The sequence below is a fragment of the Emydura macquarii genome, unplaced genomic scaffold (assembly GCF_026122565.2).
Source record: "Emydura macquarii macquarii isolate MOO-44397 ecotype Brisbane River unplaced genomic scaffold, CSIRO-AGI_Emac_v2 contig_2365, whole genome shotgun sequence".
Taxonomy (NCBI): domain Eukaryota; kingdom Metazoa; phylum Chordata; order Testudines; family Chelidae; genus Emydura; species Emydura macquarii.
Genome location: NW_027132502.1, coordinates 643,659 through 668,252, shown reverse-complemented (window position 1 = coordinate 668,252; position 24,594 = coordinate 643,659). Strand labels below are relative to the sequence as shown.

The 24,594-nt window shown below is 49.9% G+C and overlaps 1 protein-coding gene across 2 annotated transcripts in view; it reads left to right on the top strand.

Annotated features, from left to right (window-relative positions):
* The window catches only part of CCDC50 (coiled-coil domain containing 50), a 45,733-nt gene extending 23,781 nt beyond the window's left edge, over positions 1 to 21,952 (top strand). Inside the window, exons 4-12 of one of the 2 annotated variants that reach the window (XM_067561057.1) lie at positions 2,098 to 2,188; positions 5,015 to 5,132; positions 10,017 to 10,940; positions 13,396 to 13,511; positions 14,208 to 14,252; positions 15,155 to 15,259; positions 17,469 to 17,548; positions 18,846 to 18,955; positions 19,801 to 21,952. In XM_067561057.1, coding sequence (XP_067417158.1) covers positions 2,098 to 2,188; positions 5,015 to 5,132; positions 10,017 to 10,940; positions 13,396 to 13,511; positions 14,208 to 14,252; positions 15,155 to 15,259; positions 17,469 to 17,548; positions 18,846 to 18,955; positions 19,801 to 19,820 — 1,609 coding nt within the window. In that variant the 3' untranslated portion in view covers positions 19,821 to 21,952. The remainder of the gene's footprint in view (positions 1 to 2,097; positions 2,189 to 5,014; positions 5,133 to 10,016; positions 10,941 to 13,395; positions 13,512 to 14,207; positions 14,253 to 15,154; positions 15,260 to 17,468; positions 17,549 to 18,845; positions 18,956 to 19,800) is intronic. The other variant, XM_067561058.1, reaches the window with a different exon arrangement.
* Positions 21,953 to 24,594: the final 2,642 nt, after the last annotated feature.

Genomic DNA, 24,594 nt, shown 5'->3' with positions numbered 1-24,594 from the left:
GCTCCCTTTGGCTTGTGAGGCTGAAGGTCACTTAAATTAAAACTAAAAGATCTTCACTACATGAAAGGTTGTAAGAGACGTGCCTCTGTTAAGTGATTAAACCAAGTTCCCAGTTGTTGTTACCAGATAAACAATGAGAGAGAAAATCTAACCCGTCGTTACCATTCAGTGGTTAAAACACAGCGTAGTGTATTGCATTCAAAAGCGCTGCAGCTCTCATCAGGAGCAAGAAAATGCCTTTGCTTTTGTGTAATTACCTTTGTCGTACACACGCAGCCAGGCAGGCTAGGAAGTGCTGTGACTAGAGGGGCAGTGGCCACGCCGCCCATGCTCGGAGAAACGATCAGCTTTGCAAGGCGTGTTCTGCACCTTTTAGCAGGCTGCCTGGCATTGGTGAACGGAGCCCCCCGCTCTGCTCGCAGACATTGAGGGGAATTGCAGAGGCTTTATGTTTCGCTCTTCCTGGATTCACATCCTGTGAGGTGTCAGAGTTTCAGGTCCGAACGGACCCAGAATGTTAGAGAGATTCAGCATCATCCCCCCATGCACCAGTTTCGGCCTGCTGGGCACCAGTTTTGCATGGGATTACTTGAGACTGCAAATCCCTGCTCAGACCACGTTGACCCAAGCTCCCTTTCTGTGCACCAGACCATGGTCCGTGCTTGCAGCAGGTGAGTTCACCCGCCTTTGAGAGCTCAAGGAGAGTTTCACAACCACTCAGTTGTGCCTTCAAATGTTGCTGGTGCAGGGGAACTGGAAAGAGACGCAAGGCGTCATAGCAGGCTAGTGTCACTGCCCGAGCTGAGGGAAATGCAGAGATGCAAACCTCTGTAACAGCGGAAAACAAATGAGAGGGTTACAACTCTTTCTTACTGATTTAGGTTCTGACCTTCGTCTCCTTCTCTTCTCCCTCTGCCTCTTACCTCTGGGTAACCTCATCTGCAAACATTAATTCAGCTACCGACTCTTTGCTGATAACTTGCAGGTCTGCCTCTCTGCCACAGGCCTGTCTCCTTCAGTCCAAGCTGAAATCTCAGTCTGGCTCTCTGACGTCTCTTTGTGGATGTCTAGCTGCCAGCTCAGGTTGGACATGGCTAAAACCGAGCCCCAATCTCTGGGCTCCCCCTTTCCCCAAACCCTCCCTGCTGCCACCTGTCTCCATCACTGGAGACCACCACCACCACCCTGCCTGTCAGTCACTCAGGCTTGTAACCATGGTGTCATCTTTGACTCAGATCTCTCTCTAGGTCCTCACATCCAAGCTCTATCTAAATCCATGCCCAGAGAATCGGCAAGAACATCTCTGAGATATGGCCTCTTCTCTCCATCCATTCAGCTAAACCTCTCATCCAGGGTCTCCTCATATTGTACCTCTGCTACTGCAGCGTCCGTCTCTCTGGCCTTGACAAGTGCCGTCTTGTCACACTCAGGTCCACTTAGAAAGCTGTGGCAAAGCTCGCTTTCCTTACCCTGGTCTCTGCATCCCTCTACGGGCTCCCCGTTCTCTACAGCAGCAAACCAGCTACTCTTTCAAGGTCCTTTTCAGTCGGTCCCCGCCCCACCCATCCTCTCTCTGCATTGACAGCTCAATAATCAATCTCCTCGCATTGCCTTGTGCTGCCAGCCCCTGCTGCCCACCTCTTACATTTTCAAACACCTCCGTGCTTTCTCCCACGCTGCCCCCTGTGCTTGTGTGGAACCCCCCATAAACATCCACAAAGCAACTTCATTATCCCCCGTCCGCTCCCTCCTCAAAACTCTCCTTGGCGGCGATGCCTGCAAAAAAACCTTGGTGCACTGAGGCCACTGCCTCTCCTGCTGACCAATGCTGTCCCGGTGTTTCCTTGTGCTCTGCCTTCGGTTGTCTTTTTGTCTTATGCTTAGTCCCTGCCCCAAAGAACAGACAAACTATCTCTTTGCTCTGTGTTTGTACAGCACCTAGCACGGTAGGAGCCCCAATCATGGACCCAGACCCCAGGTGCTATGGTCATACAAAGCGTAAATAATAATGCTGGCACTGGAGTACACGGCGCCTTTCTCCTCCCCCTCCAGTCTGGCTGACGCTGTGTGTAACCTCTTCCTCCTTCTGCCTTCCAGAGAGCAGCAGGACTGCGAGATAGCTCAGGAAATTCAGGTGAAATTGGTGATTGAAGCAGAGCAACGGCGCAGACAAGAGGAGAAAGACGAGGTAACCCTTAAAGATGTGGGGGAAGCGGGGCTGTTTTCATTAGCCCGTGCAGTGCAGGCATCGGCCAGCCATTGGCCAAACCAGCGCTGAAAAGTGTTTTGTATGGTAGTGGTTGGATCATGCCCAGTCCCGTGCGGATGTACAAGATGGAAGAGACAGTGCAAGAGGGGTTCGTGCAGCCCCTCACGCTCTTGTGCAAGAATGGGGCATAACCAGTCTTGTGCTCAAGGTGTGCGAGAGCCGTGTAAATCACTTTGCACTCTCGGAGGTGCTGCGCCTGTTGGGGTGCTGTGACGTTGCACTGCTTTCAGCGCAGCCATTGGGTGAGAGCGCGCGACCTGGCCATAAGTATCCACATTCTCCAGAGGGTTTGGACTGAAATTGTTCTGCTGAGGCTGACTTCCAGGCTGTGGATTTGGGGAAGCCGTAGGGGAAGGGAAAAGCTCCATAGAGATTTGGGGAGCAGCGGCCTTATTTATTAGAAGGATTCTTTCAGAGGCACAACTTCTCATCTGCAGAATAACAGCCGCGCTGTCTCTTTTCTAACTTGGCCGTTACAGCGATGCATTTCTGTGCTTGATGTCCTGTAAATTACACCCTATTTGAAGCAAGTTGATACCTGACTCTGGAAACTCCTGTAATAATAAACAATTCCCATTTGGGAGTGACGCAACCCAGAGCTATGCTAGTGGGAGGACAACCAGAGAGGTAAAGAGGAAAGTGCTTTGCACTGCTGTGTGGGTGTGTATGTTAGAGCAGGTTATATTTTTAACAGCCTGGCTGGAGATCCTGAAAAGCCTGGAGCTCAAAAATTCAGTCTCTCCGTCCTTGCTTTGGATATTCTGGTTTGCAGGGCTGGACTGTGGATGTGAGCTCCTTCAAACATCAGAACAGGCATCTCCCACCTTCCACATACAATCATGGAAACGTAGGACTGGAAGAGATCTCAGTAGGTCAACTAGTCCAGTCCATTGCATTGAGGCAGGATTAAGTATATTATCTAGATCATCCCTGACAGGGTTTCTCTAACCTGTTCTTAAAAACCTCCAATGATGGAGGTGTCATGGTCATACCTAAAGTGATGGGGGCATGACAGATGCACCTCCCCCAACCCCCTCCCAAAAAACAAAGAAAACAAAACAAAAAAACCCTACCCAAGCAGAGTTTTGACCCTGAAAAGGGAGAAGTGTCAGACAGACATTTTGGTATTGCTCTTGATTTTTTTTTGGTGTGGATGACACTCAGCTAGTAGGGTGATGGGTGGCAGTATACAACCCAGAGTAGAGAAAGTGACTGGCGTGCTCCTAAGGAGCCATTCTTATCATAGAACGTAAGGGGCATTCAGTAAAATTGAAAGGCACCAAATTTAAACCCAATAGAAAGAAATAGTTGTTTCCAGAATTTGTAATTTACCTGTGGAACTCACTGCCACAAGATGACACTGAGCCAAGAGCTTAGTGTAGGATTCAAAAAAGGCTCATTCGTTCCTATAGGTATTGAGATGATCTCCAGACATATTTGATATGAGGATTTAAAAAAAGTGTTTTGATGGGATGTAAACCCTTCTGCTGCAGGGCATAAGTCACCCTGTAACTGAGAAGTTAGGAAGACGCTTCCTCTTTGGGCTGGTTTCTCCATGATAGACTATTTCAGGGTTTCTTGCACCTTCCCTTGAAGCATCATGCAATGGCCACTGTTCAAGCAGGATACTGCAGTTGATGGACCATAGCTCTGGTTCAGTAGGCGGTTCCTATCCTTTCAAGCTGTGCTTTCGTTGGGCGTTCGAGGAGTCCTTGTGAGATCTGTAGGTGGCTAAGACTGGAGACCTGATCTGAATGGGAGGGAGGTGCAACTACCCTTTGCAGATGGGGAAAAGTGAGACACAGGTGACTTGTCTGACCCTACCAAGGGCGTTTGCATCAGAGCTGGGCATAGAACTCGGGGACTCCTGGCTCCCAGCCTGGTGCTCCGACCACACCTACCACAGACAAAGCTTGCCCACGCCAATGGCTCGTCAGGCTGACGTTGTGAGGGTACATCAGTTTCATAGCCAATGGTAGGCAAGGAAGCGATACGGCCAGCATCATGTCAGACTGCCTTTGACTGCCCTAACCCCACGGGCCCGTAGTTGGGGGTGGTCTTTCAGCAGCAGAGCAAGCAAGACTTGAACCCACGCTCTTCAGGACTGTAGTTGAAACACCTTAACCCCGCAGCCACCACAGCTACCGCTGGCCTCTTTTAGAATAAAATCAATACTTACTGCCTGCGGTAGTGAAAATTAACCTGTTCTTTCCCAGTGAGATATTCACGTCTACTGCAGGAGAGTAGAACACCATACCACAGAAAATGCCGATTCACTCCCTGGTGCTCCTACACAGGAGGGTTAATGGAGAGGAGGCTGTCCTGCAGGATCCATCGTCCCGGAAGCAAAGGACGGGGGGACAGCTGTGTAGTCCCAGCATTCATTCCCTTTGGAGAGAGAGAGCTGGAGGGGCGTGTCAGTCAACACCTGGGTCAGGCTGTCACTTGGTCTCTGTCTTAATCTTTGCATGTGTAAACTGAGGCTAATGAATGAAATCCCTGGGATGCTGTGACAGCTCATTCACTGTCTGTGATGCTCATTGGCATCCTGGGATGGGAGCCCTTCAGAAATGCGAAGGATTGTTACTTATAGCTTTATGATCATCATCGTAGCAGGAGCGGCGTCCACAGCTGTTACAGGTACTACTTAGCAATAGCATCTGGACCGTGGTGATCATAAGTGAGGGGGAGAGAGAATTCTAGTGCTCTCAGGACGTCATGGCTGTCTCTCTCCGCCTCCTCTAGGACATCGCCCGCCTCCTGCAGCAGAAGGAACTGCAGGACAAAAAGACGCGTAACAAGCACTACCCAGAACCCCGGGGACACGCTGCTGACGAGGACAGTTACTACCCGGAGAACGGAGGTAAGCTTTCCTCTACCGCAAGGCTCCCGCTCTGTAGTACTGAGTTATTGCAGTATTGAGCTAGACAGACCGGCTGCTGGGAGAGCTGGGACTTTGGTGCAAGTTCATCTCTAGCCTTCTATTTAAGGACCCAGTCCTGCACCTAGGGACATCCTCTGGGGTTTTAGTATTCATTTATTGGGCCCCAGACTAGAGCCAGGAGAGTAAATAAGGCTCTTGTCCTTAGTTTTGTTCTAATGTTCTGTTAAATGGGTCATAGGGTGAGGGTGGTATGTGTATAAAACCCGCTTTTGGTTAAAGAAGGTGTGTGGCAGACATTATATGGGTCTCATTGACTAACGTTAACATGGAGTGTGCTAGCAAGAAAGCTTAAGGTGATTTAGACACTAAAATGTTAAGGCTATTTTTGATTGGTGTGATCATCTGAAATATCAGCAGTGTGGTAAGTGTGTAACGAATAACTCGTCTATGGAGCGGCCTTTCTAACAATTCCTATCAGGTATGTATTCAGCAATATCAGCAGTATATTCAAGTAGTATGACTTACGGAAAAACAGGAGGGTCTCCAAAGTGCATCTTCACCAGGATTATCCCGCTGGTCTGTTAATTGTGGAAAGAATATAATCTGCGGGGCTGTTTTTCCTTGGGGACCTGCTTTTATGATCAAACACAAACTGTCTCCAAGTCAGGAGAGAATCGGGGTGTTTAATTATTGAGCAGCTTGAAGATTGCCCTGCTGTTTGCTGGTGGTGGTTCTTTCTGATGTTCTTCCTCTTGAAAAGGTGTATTGGGAAAGGATTTGCCCATTTTGATTCAGGAGTGGCACAGTTGAAGAGCTGACCTCTGATTTCTGACCTTAAGATCTGTGTTTGGTTATTAAATATTTTATGTGCCCGCACAAATAAAATATTTAACTAAAGTTCAGTCAGAAATAAGTTTTTTTAGGGTGGCCGGAAAGTTCACACCACAAACGTAGCCCCAACTAGATGGAAATGTCAGAACGGTGAGATCTACCAGCCGTAGACTATTCTCCCAATGCATGTGGTGACGGACTCTTTGATAGAATCTTTTAGAAGTAAACTTGGCAAGTCACTGGGGGACATACTGCAGGGGACTCATCTTGCTCTAGCTGGGGTGGGAGGATAGGCTAGATTTCATAACAGAAGTTAGAGATGGTAAAGATCTACAATTCTCTGAACCCGTATGCTGAGAAGATACGCAGCATCGTGTGTGATGCACCAGGAGAGCAGGATATCATAAGGGAGGCTGCAAAATGGCATGGAGACATTTCCCTCCCACCAGATTTCTTCTACCTGTCATGGTCGACAGTCTAGAAACATGCTCCAACCACAGGAGGGGCATAGTAGAAGGTCCTTAATCAGCCAGTAATGGTGGCCTTTTTTTCTTTGTGTTTAGCAACTAGCTAGCACAGTAGTCAGTTCTCTAGAGCACCAAGAGCATCCGGCATGTTGTTCTGGCATCTGTGAAGTACTGAGCACAGGGTAATAAGGACCCAGCATTATTGGTTTGTATTATCCTAACTTGATGTGGGCCCTAGCTACAAGGTTTTGTGCTCTGGACCCCAGCTTTCCCCGTATTCAGCGTGGGTATGAATCTGGGATTCTAGGTCAGAACCATCTCTATTTTTAAAAGGAAAAATAAATACAAAAGAAGAAAGATTCCGTCCTGGAAGCGTCTGTGCCTTGGAAAATTATTGCCAGATTCACCCAGTCTCTTACTGTTTGAGAAAGTGGCACCAACCCCTCAGAGTGATTATGTTGCAACTACTGCATGGCACCACGATAACTGTAGGCTGGGTGGAAGCCACCTGTCCTGTGATTCACTGAAACCATATCTCCTGCTCAGGTTTTCTGGCATGGTGGAGTTACCCGCACAGAAACAATCCTTTCCCAACAAAGCTTCCGCATTTCATGCTGTCCTTCCCTTTCTTCTCCCTGTCGGCGGTGGGTGGTTGGTTTGTTTTAGCTCTTTCCTCAGCTGTGCAGACAAGATTAAGCTAATTATAGGTGATGCTCTGTTGTAAGGATTTGTTGGCATTGTGCAGAAACTGACTCCTTGCTTTCAGACTTTCCTTTCATTTCTAATCGCTGTTCAATAAATCATCTGGGTATTTTTTAAAACCGCTGTTCATCATCTGCAGATCACACTCACCATTTGAAATTGTCCAGAAACACCCACCCTTTCACAGACACTGCCATGCTTCTCCTTTCAGCTTTTGGTTTTGGGGGTTTTTTTTGGTTTGTTTTTAAAATATATACATAGTGTACAGAAGTCACACAGATTTGCTTTCAAGATTGGTTTGCAGTAGGCTTTGAAGAGATTTTCTAAACAATGATTTAAAGGGACACAGTTGCTTTGATCCCCCCAATCTGGCTGCTTGTTTCAAAAGAGAGTAAGACAGAACAGCAACAATGTGCAATGGTGGAACCACCTTAAAATGACCTTAGCCGTTATATGCCATGTTCTTGTAGCTATGTTGGCTCCAGGATATTAGAGTGACAAGGTGAAAGGTGGTATTTTTTATGGGACGACCTTCTGTTGGTGAGGGAGACGAGATTCTGAGCTTACACAGAGCTCTTCTTCAGGACTGGGGAAGGTACTCACGCTATGTCTGTACTACAGATTACTTGGGTATAACTTGCCTTGTTCAGGGGTGTGAATGCCCCCTGCGCAACGTAAACTATGCCAACCTCAGTGCCGCTGTGGACTGTGCTGTGTCGGCAGGAGAGCTTCTCCCACCAACACAGCTCTCGCCTCTCGCGGAGGTGGAGTTATTAACTCTCTCCCGTCGGCTAAGGGCATCCTCACTGGACGTGCTGGAGCGGCACAGCTACATCAGCGCGGCTGTAGTGTAGGGGTAGCCTTGGTGTTGCAGCTAAATTCAAGGTGTAGTTAACACACGTTTGGGCATCATTCAAGGAGAAGTGGCCAGTGAAAGCAGACAATCACTGCACTCTCCAGTGAATTCTCACAGGAAAGTAAGAGACAAAAACAGCCCATCACCCGCGGGTGAACATGTCCCACGCGATCACTCTATAGCTGACTCCTCAGCCTCAAAGGGAACCTTCAAAGACGAGCCTGGGAGCTTAAATCCATAACTTGGCTAGACACTGACGTTCATGGGCTGAACAGAGACACTGGATTTATGGCTGATTACAATGATCTGTAACCCACTAACAACCCCCACACCGCTTTTTTTCCCTCCAATCCCTCCCCCCCCATTACTGCAGAGGTGTTAAATGGCCAGTTCACCTTGAATGGTCTCTTGAAATGCGTGTTAATTACTGACATCAAACGATCCCTTCCACCTTGTATTTCCCTGTGACATTCTGGGTGTGTCTAAACTGGCATAAAAGACCCCTGACAAGGCCATGGCTACCCCAGGTCAGCTGGCATGGGCTGTGGGGCTAAACATTGCTTTGTAGACATTCAGCCCGGGTGGCTGGAACTCAGGAGCCCGGGCTCAAGGTCCCAGAACCGAGCCTGAACATCTGCACAGCCATTGTACAGCCCCGCAGCCCAAGGCAGCTGACCTGGCGGCCGCGGGTGTTTAATTGCAGTGTAGAGACACCCTCTGAGTACGTTTCCCAGACCTGAAGAGCTCTGTGTAGCTTAAAAGCTTGTCCCTCTGACCAGCAGAAGTTGGTCCAACAAAAGACGTTACTTCCCCCACCTGGTCTCTCTCCGCTTTTATGAAACTGTGTCCACACTGGAGAAGGAAAGTCTCCGGCTGCTTCGTTGTGTTGCAATCGTGCTCACAGTCAGCTGTGCTTAGTGTGAACTCTTTTCCACGGCTTCCCCCTAAGAGTGGTCCACGGCACAGCTGCGTAGGGTACTTCACTCTGCCCCGGGACTTCTCCTAGAAATGAAATCACACAGAAGATTGTGGCAGGCATATTTCTCACTCCCCACGATTGTACATTTGTGTCTATTTGTCGCTGTGAAATCAAAACCATAGAGGATTACCACCTGCTTCCTGGGAGCCCTGAGGAAGCAAATCTACTAAATGACCAAGCAAAATGTCTTTAAAACTATGTTGCTGAGGTCAGAATTAAGGCCCTCAAACCTCCTGCTTTCTGATTCACCAAAGCGACATTTGTTAACCTCTGTTTACGTCTCAGATACCATGGTAGAATTGGCCTGTCTCCAAGCTGCCTTAATTTCACAGCATGGAGCTTTCTTCCTCCCACATGAAAACACGGGGTGGTGCTGGTCTTTTTCCCCCTTTACTGAAATCTTACGGCTAAAACTAGGGCTGGGCAAACAGGTTTCGAAAGGCCTGTCACCCAGTCTGAACCTCTGTTCAGAACTGAGACCAAAGCTGAGTACATTTGGGCATCATATTTCCCGTTTCTCCCACCCCTCTCCGTTTTTTGAGCCCTTCTTTGCGAACCTGGACCTGGCTAGGTCCAGGAGCTATCGGAAGTGATGAAACACCGTGAAACAAGCTGTCTCCATGCTTGGTCAGCCCAGCCAGCTGTGAGAAGTCCCCCACACACCCAGGCACTCAGGCTTTAGATGAGCATCCAGGTGGCTGAGTGCTTAGCAAGCCAAGCCTGCTACGTGTTAGTCCGTCGTCCACCACTTACTCCTCCTACCCCATTAATGCTTCTAGTTTAGCTGCTTAATTAGTTCCCCAAAGTATTGTGCAACTTTTGGCTGCCCACCTGTACCTCCGCCTCCCACGCTGACCCTGCTTGTTTGTGCTGGCCCTCTTCACTGTTTCCATGTGGAGCTGCCTTTCCCGCTTATCCCATGTCGCGCGTGTGCCATCGCATGCTGTGTGAGCTTGCCCCAACGCATGGGCATTAACTTGTGTGTCACTAACCTGCCTCATTGTTCGTCCCATCCCTCCGTCCCTCAGACCCCCTGTGCGGTACCTCCAGGGAGCGGGTTTCTGAGAACTCGAGGCCCCGCAGACCCCGGAGCCCTGACAGGCAGGCGCAGGAGTGGAGAGAACCCCAAAGAGCATCCCTGGCTCTGTCTGATAACGCGGCTGAACACAAGCATCCTGGCTCGGAGGAGCCGAGGAGCTCTCCTCAGCTGAGCAAGACCAGGGGTGGCCAGCGACGCAGCAGAGAGCGACAGAAAGTAGCCAGCCGGGAGAGGCCCCGGAGACCGCCCAGCCTTGATCTGGACAGAGCAGGTGAATATGAGGCCTGGGACCGGAGCAGCAGCTTGGAAAGGAAGCCATTGAGCTGGGAGAGATCCAGAAGACCGCCCAGCCTTGATCTGGACAGAACAGCTGAATACGAGGCCTGGGACCACAGCAGCAGCTGGGAGCGGCGGGAAAGGAAACCAACTAGCCAGGAGAGGCCTCTGAGACCTCCCAGCGTTGGCCTGGGCCCCGAGGTGGGACGTGCAAACTGGGAGCAAAAAGAAAGAAGGCCGTTGAGCCGGGAAAGGCCTCGGCGGCCTCCTGCTCTGAAACTGGACTTGGAGACTGATCAGGCAGCCTGGGGCCACAGCAAAAGCCGACAGCGGAGAGGGAGGAAGCCGTCGAGCAAGGAGAGGGCGAAGAGACCTCCCAGCCTGGAGCTGGAGGCAGCCCCAGACCACAGCAGCAGCCGGCTATTAAACTCGGACAACCCCAGGTCCCAGCGCCAGGACCACCCGTCCCCAAGGGGGTCTCGTGAAGTGAGGCTCCGGGATGCAGAGGAATTGCACAGGCAAGATCAGAGGAGGGGTGAGGACAGCGATTATAAAAGAGCAGGACACGGGCCAAGAACTTCACCCTCCCCCCACGCTGAGAACTGGGAAAAGGACAGAGACCGCCATCGAGACCCAGGTAACACAGAAAAGGGATGGGGAAAGGATGGGTGGTGTGAGCCTGATTTCTGGCAGGATGTCCGCTTTCCTCTCAAGATCCCTGTTAGAATATCTGCCGGGGTTCCATGAATAGTGGACCCTGCCTAGACCGCCAGTTTGTCTGCTAGGTTTGCGGTAGTAATGCCATGGGGGAGTCCCCGATGCTCCAGTGTGATCAAGATAACTCTGCGTCGATTCTTTGAGCACTACGGTGAGTGGAGCTGCCCAAGTAGGTAGACAGACAGACCATGGTCTTGGTTGTTCTTCGCTCTTGTTCTCCGCACCAGGACAGCTCCCTGCCTTAATGAGACCCTCCTGGTTCATATTTGGACTCTGACTGGTATGTAATAGTGAGCAGGTGAAAAGGAATTGCTGTAAACTCTGTTTGTGGAGTCTGGTGGAAACAGTCTTTCACAATTACCATCTCCGCAGGCTCCAGACACACAGAGTGGGGGTGGAGGGCAAACACTAAGCTGAATGACCCACGTTCTTTCTTCAGCCGCATCCTTGCTGCCCTAGTCCCTTTACTTTTATTTTTTTGAAAGTCCAGCTCTGTGTTTAGGCGCAGCCCCTGGATGGATAGCTATGGTGCAACTCTGGCCCTAAGCTTTTTGCCAGAGAGAGCATTTCTGTTTTATAGACTATTTTACAGCGAAGTGTTTCCTGGTTCATTTTTTTGGCGCGTCGCTATGCTTGCATGTAGCACATATGGATTAGGTGCACTTTAAAACGCCAAACGTGCCATTAGAGTTGGAACGCCTGCTGTAATGCAGCTGACCTGAACAGAGCAACGGTGGGCTGCTTGTTAAAGAAAAAAGCCAGGAGTTTGGAGATTAGGAGCTTGCTCTGCTCCCTAGCGGATCTGTACTACAGCTTCCCTCTCAGTAAAATGGAGATGATGCTACGTCTCCACCTCCCAGGGTGTTGTGGGTCTTGCGCTCTTATAGAACCTCCTGCAGGAGTTGTTTTGTGAATATCGATAAGGGTCAGAATCATTCCTCTGGGAGACCATGGCGCAGCGTCCCGCTGTGTGTATAGTGACTGTTCAATGATTTAAAATAGCCACGCTGTGCAAAAACCAGCTCATATCCTCTTCCTGTGGGCCTTAATTCTAGCTGGCTTTGTGCTATAGGTTCCTACTTTGTGTGGACAGGAGTAATATGAACATCGCTATTTCTATATTCAATCTGTTTATCTGAACAAACAATTTATTTAGCTTAACGAAGAGAAGGCTACGGGATAACTTGGTTACAGTCCGAAAGTACCGACATAGGGAACAAATATTTGATAATGAACTCTTCAGTCCAGCAGAGAGAGAGAGAGAGAGAACATGATCCCATGGCTGGAGGTTAAAGCTAGACAAATTCAGGCTGAAAATAAGGTGTAAATTTTTAACGGTCAGAGTAAATAACCACTGAACAACTTACCAAGGGTCATGATGGATTCTCCATCACTGACTATTTTCATATCAAGATTGGATGTTTTCCTAAAGGATCTGCTCCAGGATGGTGAAGTTCTGTAGCCTTTGTTACGCAGGATAATCACAATGGTCCCTTCTGGCCTTAGAATCTTTGAAATAAACGTTTATCTTTGTATTCTGAGCAAAAAATAGACTGGCTCATTTAGATCAACCAGGCTACATCGCTCAGGGGTGTGAACTGCACACACCCCTGGAGTGCCGTAACTACACCGACCTCACCCCTGCTGTAGATGTGTCTGGATTGATGGACGAATTCTTCCATTGACTTAGCTACTGTCACTTGGAGAGGTGAATTACCTACATGTAAGGGAAAACCCCTTCCATTGACAGGAATAGCGGTCGGTAGGGGTTATTAATTTTGGAGCAGAACATGATTGCTGAATTGACGGTAGAGAGAGAATCTGAGATTCAGAGAGAGACACTCGCTGGATGATCCTGAGGTCAGAGTGTCGTAGCCCAGCATCTGAAGGTGCAAGCAAGACCGGGCTCTCATTGCTCAAATGCAGCATCTTTGGGTAGTTTCCAACAGGAATGAGGAGAGCTCCTGAGATTCCTCTAACTTCTGGTGCAAAGAGAGTCTAGACTGGCTCTAAAACCATCTAAAATAGGGATGATTCGACCCCAACTTCCTGCTCAGAACAAGAACGGAACCTTGTATGAGCTTCAGAAATAGTTTGCTTGATGATTTTCTCTCCATGAGAAGGGCTGTCCTTGCTGAATTTGGGAACCAGGAGTCTCCCAGGAGCCTGCTCCAGACTGGTTTTGCAGAGTCCAGTGTTTCAGAGACGTTTTTCCTACGTTTCTGTCTCCAGATGTGGATCTCTGGGCATTCTGAGCAGAGCCAATTGGGCTTCTAGAAAAGTAGCCTATTGCAGTTGGGTTGATGAGGGGGCAGGGGTGGCCCCGTTCAGAACGGGGGAGCTGAGAGATTTGATTTCTCTCCTGGGCTTTGCAGGAATGAAGTCGAGGGGGATAAAAGAAGCTGTTTATGCCACACCCCGAGTGGCCCCTAGGGACCTGGAGCTGTATGATGCAGAGATCGCCAGGAAGCTGCAAGAAGAAGAGCTTCTGGTGAGCTGAGCGGGTAACAATTGACGACTGAGTGACTGGGGCGTTAACCCATTGGCCGGGGTCTGCTGCTGTTGAGAACTAATGTGCAGCTGTGCTGTAAGGAACAGATTTTTCAAGGTCTTTAGGCATGATGGGACACTTGGGTGCTTAAATACCTTTTAAAAATCTGTCCCTAGATGCTCTGGGTCCTAATGCCTTACCTGTTCACATTACCATCGCGCACACGCGCAGAGACTCGCACAGTTGGTAGCCAGTGCAACTTCCTATAGTTTCTTTCATGCAAACTCAGTCTTTCCCAGGAGGCTGGGCAGAGCTCAGCAATGGCCGAGACAGACCCACATGGGACAGAGAGCTGGGGTCCGATCAGCAACGGGGCAGCATGAGAAGAGGGGCAATGCAGAGGGGAGAGGACTGTGTCTCGCTGATCCTGGGAAGAGCCATGCAGGAGACGGGGACTGGACCGGGAGGGGAGTAGGAGGAGATGCAGCCTGGCGGAGGTTGGGGAGGGCGGGTTAGAGCAAAACCCCTGGCAGGTTTTAATAATGCAGCCGGCCATTTCAACCTGCTCGTGAGACGACCGCGGGGTGGGTTTAGATGCGTGAGGAGGAGTGCAGCGCGATTCCAGGCAGGCCCCCAGCAAGCCTGGCTTTGCTGTTGAATCTGGACGTCTCCAATGTAATGCTGTTCCTTTCCTAGGCCAGCCAAGTTGATAAGAGGGCAGCACAAGTAGCCCAGGATGAGGTGAGCACTTGTCCCCCTAAGAATTTAATCATGCGACCCAAACTGCTGAGAACCCCGGTCCATGAGACACGTGTCTGACTCAGATATCGCCTCTGCCACTTTCCGCATACCCCTCCATCCATGCAGAAACAACGCCCGGCTCTGTCTGCGTGTCTCACCTCTTTTCACTCCCTTGGAGGCTCCAGGGGCAGTAAATTGCATTGCCTGATTGCAGAGCAGCTTCAGGAAGGCCTGGCCTTTTCTTCCATGGCCGGCTCCTGATGGTGGCCACATAAGAGTGACTCTCTTACTAGTGGCCCTGAGGGGGGGGGATTGTTAGACAAATCCCACCTGGGGGTGGGGAGGAAGAAACAAAGGGCAGGAAGGGGGGGGGAGGAGGTCCTGACCTGGCCTGCCACCAAATCAGAAATAAGCAGTGCTGGACAATACATGCAGTGCATAATCTGCCCCATAACTGCAGTGCCTCCTTTTCTCAGGGCAGGGACATTGGGCAAAGTCCTGGCCCCTTCAGAGTCAGTGGAACCTTAGCCATTGATGTCAATGGGGTCAGGATTTCACCCTTCGTTTGTTATTAACTTTGCCGACCCTTTGCACCTTGGCATGCCCGTAGAGCTCGTTTGGCTGAGGTTTTTCCAGCGCAATCTGGCCATTTGAAGAATGAGGCAATGGGGCTGTCAGCTCGCAAGATGTACAGTGAATTCCAGACCCATAGGCTAGAACCAGATTCTGCATCCAGCCAGATGGGGGATCCAAGGGCCAGGGATAACATGTGGGCAAAAAGCTCTGTCCCACGGCTCTCTGATAACAGCATTCATTTTAAAACACTGGGAAGCATTCAATTAGCTTGAAATCAAAATAAAGCCAGGGCTCCCTTACATGGGTTTTGTATTTTTTCCTTTTAGGAGATAGCTCGCCTGTTGATGGCGGAGGAAAAGAAGGCTTACAAGAAAACAAAGGAACGAGAGAAGTCCTCTTTTGAAAAGAGAAGGCAGGACCCAGACTGGAAGGTACGCTTGGCATCAGCACACCCCTGCAAAGCGAGTAGTGGTATTCCCATTTTCCAGATGGGAAAGCTGATCAATAGGGGACGGGGGAGAGGAAGAGACAGAGGGAGAGAGATACGTAGATGATGTCAGTCCTGATTGCAAGAGGGGCTGTAGATGCCAACGTTTGGAGGGTTAAAATAGGCGAGTAGGTAGAGTGGAAAATGTTACTTAAAGGGCTTGACCCGGAAAGGCGTGGCAGCACCATGACTTGCCAAACCTCGTTACAGCATCTCAAATTGTGGGTTCTCAGCATCTCACTTCGGCCCCAAACCCCTTAAGAAATTTTGCAGGTTGTGTCTGAAACCCTGCAGATTTCCACTGGCATCTACGGCAGCAACAAAGCCCGGCTGTGGTGCCCACCATGGTTGGGCCATAGCTGTTAATGGTGACGTGGCTCCATTTCACTGATTATCTGGACTGAAGAGTGAAGTGAGTGGCAGGGACCTGTTCCTACCAGAATCAACTGACGTACGGGGCACAAAATGATTCAAAACGTGCTGTCCGCATCGCCATGAGTTAGTCCGTCCTCTCCTGCTGCTAACCTCCCGGACGCTGGCAGTATAGTGGAGTTATGTGACCTTCTGCTCTGCCAACTGCACGCCCAAACTGGACATCAGCTGGGTCAGATTTGTGACTTGGTTTTGGGTGGGGAAATGCGGTAGCAGTCCCATGCATGAAACAACGTGGCCCTTTAAGAAGGGTACGTCTACACGGCGTTTTAAAACCCACGGCCGCGAGCCCGCGTCCAGGTATGCAGACTCGAGCTCACGCGCCAAGGCTCAGAGTAGCTGCACAGACGTTCGGGCACGGGCTGTAGCTCTGGTTCCGAAGCCTGGGGACAAGGCTGGGCTTCAGAGCCCCAGCTGTGACATCTCCACTACTGCTTTTAGCGCCGTAGCGCGCGCCGAAGGCGAGGACGTGGGCCCTGAGACTTGCCGCCGCCGGTTTTAAAGCGCAGTGTAGACACATCCTTAATGCGTTTCAGAAGAGGCCATTCCAGTGAGTAAGTTAGACTAGGCAGGAGAGGAATTATAACTGGTTAATGTCCAAGCTCTCCGGCAGAAACTGATCTTCTGCTGAAGTGCGAGGGACGTTCCCCCTTTGGGGTAAGTGTTGGACAATAAGATGTGTTGTGGCAGAGGTTCCCACGCTGATCTGGGAACCACCAGTGGTCCATGGAGAGGTGGCAGTCACACGGTGCTGGCTCCCCTATTTCCAGCTGCTAAGTTGCATTGACAGACAGCTGAAAAGCCACTCAGTGCTTTTCCTGGTGGTGTTTTTTCCACCTAAGCATTTGGTGTCGTTGCCACAGGGACGAATACAGTGACTCAGGTGGGGAGGAGGTGGCCGGGAGACTATCACTGTATGAAAATGTGGCCTGTGCTTTGAAAAGTCACAGGTATTTGACACATCCTTGTGCAGGCCACTGCCAGATGCAGGATACTAGATTAGACGCACCGTAGACCTGTTCCATTTGCGCCGTTCCGAGGCAAGAACAACTGCATCTCCATGCTAAAGAAACGCTTGTATAACCAGGATATTGACTGCGTCCAACCTCAAGCCTCTGTTGAAGGAACGCTACAAAGGGCTGGCTGGGAGGCGATAGGAAGCAGTGTGGCTCCAGGATCTGTAGGCCGGTTCTGTAGAGACTAAAAACAGTCTTGTGTGCATTTACCTCTGCCCTTGTCTGCCACTGACCTAGGTCAGCCTGTCAGCTGTCTGGCAGCTTGCACAGTTGCAGACAAGCATCTGCATGTGCCTGACCCAACGTGCCAGTGCAAATAACATCTATTTGCACATGCAAACTGTCAGCAAAACACCTGGCTCACGGCGCACGTGTGCACAGTGGTTCGGTGTGTGTCCTACTCGGGATTAGTGCATATGGTTGTGTCACCCACTAGGAACTGGCTCCAGCAACGTAACAACCTGCCTCTTATTTACAGCAAAAGGAGTTTAGCTCGAGAAGCCTGTGGTTCTGGTGCTGGAGATCCCAGGTTCACTCCCTGCTGAATGGATGTACGTGGTCAGGGTTGGTTTCACGTGCACCGGTTAAGTGTGCACAAATGATTCTGTGTAGTCGCAGGTGGCTACTTTTGACAATCTGGCCCAGGCTTCGCTAGCAAAGTGAATGGCTCCCCAGTGACCTGCCCTCTTCTCTTCTCCCCCTTAGCGTGACACAAGTGAACCCACACATCCACGATCAAGAGATGGACACGAACCTCAGAAAGCCAAGAGTGACAAGCCTGCCCGGTGAGCTGCATGCCCAGTCTGTAAAACGGGGGAAATCCGCTGAGGAAACAATGCAATGGTTGAACCTCAGGAAGCAAATGCTGGGAGATGACTCAGGGGAGTGCAGGGCTTGAAACGCTAAGCAGGGCTGGAAGGTGCAGGGCCCTGTAGGGTGCTCCGTGAGGTTCAGTGCTTGCTTATATCGTCCCTGGTGCTTAGCCGCTGCAGGGTACCCGTCTTACAGGGGCAAAGATTGCTGAGCTTGTACAGGCAGGCAGGCGGCTCAGAGTGGGGTAAGTATCTCTAGACGTTTACATGGCTGCTTTTGCATGTCTGAAATCAACTGGACACCATGGCTGTCTCCATGCAGTGATGATAACGCATGCACTGCCCTGTCTCTCTCTCACTCACATGCATGCTACAGTCAGACAACCACCTGCGTACAGGCAATCCATTGCAACGGGGTGAGTCTTACTGCTGCGCCACATTGCGCTTGAGTGGATGGAGGCATGTATTACACCCCTGTAGTACACCTCTTCCCACACTCTGATACAGCACCTGTAAGGGGGATCAAACGCTGATATGAGCTTGTTGGTTTTAGTCCTGTTACTGGGATGAGACTAATAAAGACTTTTTTTTTTTTTTTTTAAATGAATAAAAGGTAGAGCTGGTAGAGAGAGAGTGTGTGTGGGAGGGGGGAGGAATCAGTACAAATATTAGAATGTCAGAATTGTTTTCATTTTGCAGGGTTCAAAATGTACCTATTTTCACTGCAAAACTTATCAGGATATGTTTTGATTGAATCCCCCAATTTAAATGTTTCGTTTACTGAAAACGTGGCAAAACCAGTTTTCAATTAAATAAATGCAAAAAATGTTTGGAGAACTTTGAGACACGTTTGTGAAAAGATTGGCATCTGAGAAAAGGCCTATTATGAGATGACACAACTTTTCATTTAATAAATTCTGACCTATATCTATTAAAAGGAGACTATTTAAAAGGCTTAAAGATTGGAAATCATGCATAAATTAACAATGAGAGTAATTAACCACTGGAAACAATTTACCAAGGGTTGTGGTGGATTCTCCATCACTGACTATTTTTAGGGGAAATTCTCTGGCCTGGCTTATACAGAAGGTCAGACTGGAAGATCACAGTGGTCCTTTCTGGCCCTGGAGTCTCTGAATGGAATCTGTGAATAAAAGGCAAAGGTTCAGCCCAGGAGAGCAAAGAGCACAGATGCTCCATGGTATCACCTCGGGTGCTTCGTCGTTGCTCTCATGGTTTCCTGACTTAATTTCCTTTTTGTTCTTGGCAGGCCACCACCTCCTGCAGCCGCAGAACTGGGCGACTTTGATCACGCTCGTAGTTTTACAAGCCAGCCTGGCTCCATGCGTCCGTTTTCTAAACCGGAGTCTTCTCCAAAAGGTAGGAAGAGAGGCCAGTTACTGCTTCAGCACTTGGTTTGCGTCGGTGCCTTAATTCAAATGATGAGCCTGAAAACCATTACTCTGACGGCTGCTGTCTATACAGAGCAGATGTGTATCACACCCTGCAGACACACGCTCCTGCTCAATAAGCAATCCATTCTCAGCAGTCAGGTCCCTGCCCCAAAGAGCTAAGTTACGCCTCTTGCGAACCGACACCATAAAGAACAAGCACAGAGTGGTGTGACAATTTCATAATCATATGGGACTCATCCAGCTGCACAGAACAATCCTACCAAATAGAAAGCCTTCAAAGAGCTGGCTGGCTGGTGGATGGCCAGGCTGAGGCTTTTCTGTAGAGCGGTAGACTTGTGATGTGCATCGGTCTGTCTAAGGTTTTCCCATAGCCCTCTAAGCACTCTGCTTGCTGAAATCACTTGGGCTTAAGATCCCTTAATTCTCCAGCCTCCATATCTAAATGCATGAGACAATGGAGCGGACAGGGTGGTTTAGCGTATTTGAATGAGAGGGAAATGTCGGGTGCACTTCATATCGGTTGCTAGATGCTGAATCGGTGCCTAGGGTCATTCTCCCTGGTGGGCCCATTCACAGAGCAAGAGGAATTAAAGGAAGTGTTTGCCTTTTCCATGGACCTACCCTTTTATTTCTCTAACCATTCACTGCCTGCTAGTGTACATCTCCCCCACCTCAGAATTTTTGAATGCACCCCAACACTTGGAAAGTTAGACAAAGCTCCGAGGAGCTAAGAAGAAACTAGAGGATTATTGTACCTACAGCTTTCTGCACTGTGCTCTGTGCTAACTGGTTTTTCTGTTTGTTTTATAGGTTTCCATTACAAGCAGTAAAAAGCTAGACTTTGCATTGATACTGACTCTCTTCTGTAGCAACCGTTACTGGAATTCCCAGGAGACCATCTCATTTCCTTTAACCCACTCGAGTTCCACCCTCAGGACGTCCTCCTTTTTAAATGTCAGATCAATAAGCAGTATGTGTTCATTCTGGTTGCCCAGTTGTTTGTGATCACTTTAGTGGTGCAGTAAAATCTAGCCACTCTGTAGCTGGCCAGCTGTACTCAGCTAGCTGACTTGACAGCACCTTTACAGTCCTCTAACTCCCGTGTTAGCTACGGCTGCATCCGTGGCAATTAGTGGGTAGATCTTTTTTTGAGAGAGAGAGACACACTTGGGGAAAAATCCAAGGTGCGAGGTGGATGTTGGCAAGGCAGAAATCAGCCAGTAGGGACTGGGATTGACATGGGATTAAGATGACACGCAGGTTTCTGTTGTAACCAGCATTGCACTTTTCCTCAAGTCCTGTGTGAGAAAACTGAGCCAAACCAATACAGAGCAACTGATATTTTCCATGCTAGTTGGCACGAAGGAGAACGAGTCTTCCTATATATACCAGCAGAATGCGTGGACTTCACGCCCTTTCGAGAAAAATGATTCTGTATCTGAAATCTCTGTGGTGCCGTCACTGCTTAGGGAACGCCCTCTGGGTGAGGCACGGAACATGCTTCTGTCAGAGTGCGGCCTCTGAATGAGGGGCTATAAACCCAGCTCCCGCCGTACAGCTCGTATGTATTGATTTTCGGGCGTTTTCCATTTCTCGATGAAGCTGTCAGCGATGGAGCCGGAGGAGACTAAATGCAGAGACGTTAGGGCCAAAAGGGACCATTGTGGTCCTCTAGTCTGACTTCATGCACGGCCCCGGTCAGAGAACCTCGCCCAGTCAGTTATTCTCTCCCCTCGTGAGCCCAACGACCAGAGCGTCTCTTCGAGGGCAGTGGCTTTCAACCTTTTCGGGCTCAGGCCCATTTGTAAATGTTCATGGCCTGTGGCATCCCAGTAAATAGTCAGGGGGGTGGAGGCCCTGGGGTGGTTTCAGTCAGATCCTGCCCCCCTAGGGTGAGGCGTCCTGCCCAGCACTCGCCCCACAGTGGTGACCCCTGCCACTCCTGTGCCATGGGCTGGCTGGGCTCTGCTCTCCCCTGACTGGACCAAATCTGGGCAAGTGGAGTTGTGACCTGCAGTTGCAGGGCCGCTCCCTCAGATTTGGCCGACCCAGATTCCCGTCGTCACGACGGCTGGGCCAGGCCAGCGCTGGGGCTCCAGAGGCTGCAGTGCCTGGCGCAGGGAGGCGAGACCAGCCAGCCCCGTGGGACAGGAGCTGCCTGTGACCCTTTAAAACGTTCTGTGGACCCGATTCTGGGTCCCGACCCATGGGTTGAGAAACACTGGACTAGAAGATCACCCCGTCTCTGTTTAAAGATGCCATGTGATGATGAAGTAATCACTTCCCAGGGTATAAGAATCCTCTCTCACCTGAAGATACCCACCTAGGTTCTCCCCTGTACTGATCCTCCCTTAAAACACCCCCCACCCCGCCCCCCCAGCCTGTGGCGATCATCCTGCTGTCACAGAGACAAGGACTGCCTGAGCCGCCTCGCCCTTTTTTCAGCGTTTTTTTTGTCAATCACTGTTCAAATACATTTTCATTGCAAAGCTGACCGTAGATGGACAGTAGGTTCTTCAGCCTATCCAGCCAGGAAGGGCCTGATGGCCAGTCCGCACGCTAGCCCAGAGCCGGGGGCAGTGCCGCGTTGGGCAGTCTAGGAGGGAAACTCCCGGAGTCCTGCTGTTCCAGAGGGGCAGGCAATTGCCCCGAGTCTGTGCTCGGTGCATTGTTTGCTCCCCTGACCTCCCAGGGTAGCACTGCTGCTGGGTGCAGGGGGAGGTAGGGGGTGCAGTGGCTCCCCGGAGCCTGCTTGCCTGGAGCGATGGCGCAGTGCCCCTTCTGCTGCTTTGGAGCAGTCTGCAGCAAGGGCCGCAATCTGGCCACAAGGCCTTGTCTTCACTAGTAAAAAAGGTGTGTGCTTAGCTCCAGCTAAGGAAAGCCCTAGTGAAGATGGGGCAGGCTGTTGCACTCCCACGAGCGAGCAGGTCGAGTTAAAGGCTACGGGGCAGCTCAGGGTTTACACTGACATAACTCATGTGAAAACTACACATTTTGCCTGGTCTTCAGTAGAATTTTACCTCCTATTAGTTACCCTGAGTTGTAACAACAGTAGCCACTATGCAGCACCTTTCATCAGTAGATCTCAAAGCCGTTTACAAATCATTTTACAGAGGGGAAGACAGAGGCACAGAGTGAAGCAGTGACTTTCCTAAGGTCACCCAGCAGACCAGTGGCTGAACTGGGGCTGGACCCCCCATCTCCTGACTCCCAGTCCAGCGCTAGATTGATTAGGCCATACTGCCTCTGTTAGCAGATGGGAGTTAAGAACACACCTTTGTTCTGAATGAGGACAAGGCCGAGGTGAGGTAGAAATAACTCAGGATTTTTCTGCCTTGTTGGTATCCCGTTCCACTGATTGGAATCACACCCATGTCTCCAGATTGCACAGCTGCCTGCTTTCCCCTCTGCCTCTCTCAAAGGGACTCAAAAGCTCTCTTCCTCCTCTCAGGAAACCGCCCAGCCTGTGGCTAGGTTTGATTGCCCGTTCATTTCCCCACGCCTGTCCAGTCAGATGTGTTAACCGTGTTTTACACAAGGCACGGCGTCTTGGTTTGTTTTTTTAATTGGATAATTCTGGCGAATGTGCTGGGGCCGTTTGCCATGTTTTTATGGTATAAATGTTTATTTTTATATTTCACGGAACAGTCAACATTTCTACTGCTGAGAGGATGCCATTTCTTTTCTGTCTTTTCCTGCAGTCCCGCCATCTGTATGTACGGCGAAGTGGAACGGGGAAGGGACTTTCTGTACTGACAGTTATAGACTCGTAGACTATCAGGTCAGCAGTGACCATTATGATCATCTAGTCTGGCCTCCTGCACAACTCAGGCCACAGAACCTCACCCACCCACTCCTGTAATAGACCCTGACCTAAGACTGAGTTACTGAAGTCCTCAAATCATGGTTTAAAGACTTCAAGGTATAGCGAATCCACCAGCAAGTGACCCATGTGCCATGCTGCAGAGGAAGGCGAAACCCTCCCAGGGCCACTCTGCCCTGGGGGAAAATTCCTTCCTGACCCCAAATATGGCGATCAGCTAAACCCTGAGCATGTGGGCAAGACTCAGCAGCCAGACACTGGAAAGAATTCTCTGTAGTAACTCAGAGCCCATCCCATCTAACGTCCCATCACAGGCCATTGGACAAATTTACCGCTAAGTAGTCAAAGAGCAGGCAATTGCCAAACTAGGCTGTCCCATCATACCATCCCCTCCATTAACTTATCAAGTTCAGTCTTGAAGCCAGCTCGGTTTCTTGCCCCCACTTCTCCTCTTGGGAGGCTGTTCCAGAACTTCACTCCCCTGATGGTTAGAAGCCTGCATCTAATTTCAAGTCTAAACTTCCTGATGGCCAGTTTATAGCCATTTGTTCTTGTGTCCACACTGGTGCTGAACTAAAATAACTCCTCTCCCTCCCTGGTATTTATCCCCCTGATGTATTTATAAAGAGCAATCATATTTCCCCTCTGCCTTCTTTTGGTTAGGCTAAACAAACCAAGCTCTTGGAGTCTCCTTTCATAAGGCGGGTTTCCCATTCTTCGGATCATCCTATTCTCTAATGGTCCAAGGCCAGGTCCTGCCCCTCGGATAAGCCACGGGGCATAACGAGTTGGCAAATCAGAATATGACTGCATTTCACACTGGCTTTGTGCAGGTGTAAATGATGTCACAAGGCAGGGGAGAGTCCGACCCCAGGAGCTCAGCTGCTCTTGGGGTTGGGTAGCTAATGATGACTTCCCCTTCCCTGCCCCAACTGGAGGCTGCAATTTCCATCTTCTCCCCATTAGGAAAGTCTTTAAGGGCCTGATCCTGTTCCTATTTAAGTGCCCGATTCAGGAAAGCATCCCTATTCAGAAAGGGCGCTCAAGTGCCATTTGAAGTCAATGGGACATGACATATGCATAGTTACGTGGCGAAGCTCGCATTGACTTGAACGGGAGTTGGATCAGACCCCAAGGACCCAGCCCTGCTCCAGTTCAATCAATAGGCATCTGTTGTTGAGCAGAGTCTGGTCCTAAATAAGTGGAAGATCAAAGACCTAATTCACCACAGGCCTTAGCAGCCGTGACTCCACTGATAGCAGTAGCATGGCCTCTGCTTATTGCAGACGTAAAACTGGCCCTTGGATGTAATTGATTGGTTTGGTTTCAGTGATCACTCTGATTAGACCAAACTGGGGCAACGTGCTCTTTCCCTGATGGAAAACCAGTGAACTGACTTTTCTGTTGCCCCGTTTTAGTAGCTTTGCCTGTTGTCTTGCTCTGAATTAAAAAGCATCTGGCAAAGACCCCTTTGGAAAGGCCAGGAAAAGCTGCTGATGCTGTTCTTGCCTCCTCTTGCATTTCTTTCCGGGTGCTTTATGCTGAGTAACAAAGGCCAGCGTAGTGACACATGTAGCTTCCCGAGTTTCCGTGGTAGGCCCATGTGACCGATGCTGCCTGAAGCTTTGATTTACTTTCTACTAGAAGAGCAGGGAACATTCGAATTTCCATACCCGTCCTTGGATGAAGCTCTCACCACCATCTGGCCTTCCGTCCAAAGCACAACGGTTCTAGCGTTCTCTGAAGAGCGAGATTAGGCGAACTGAGCGATCGTGCCTTAA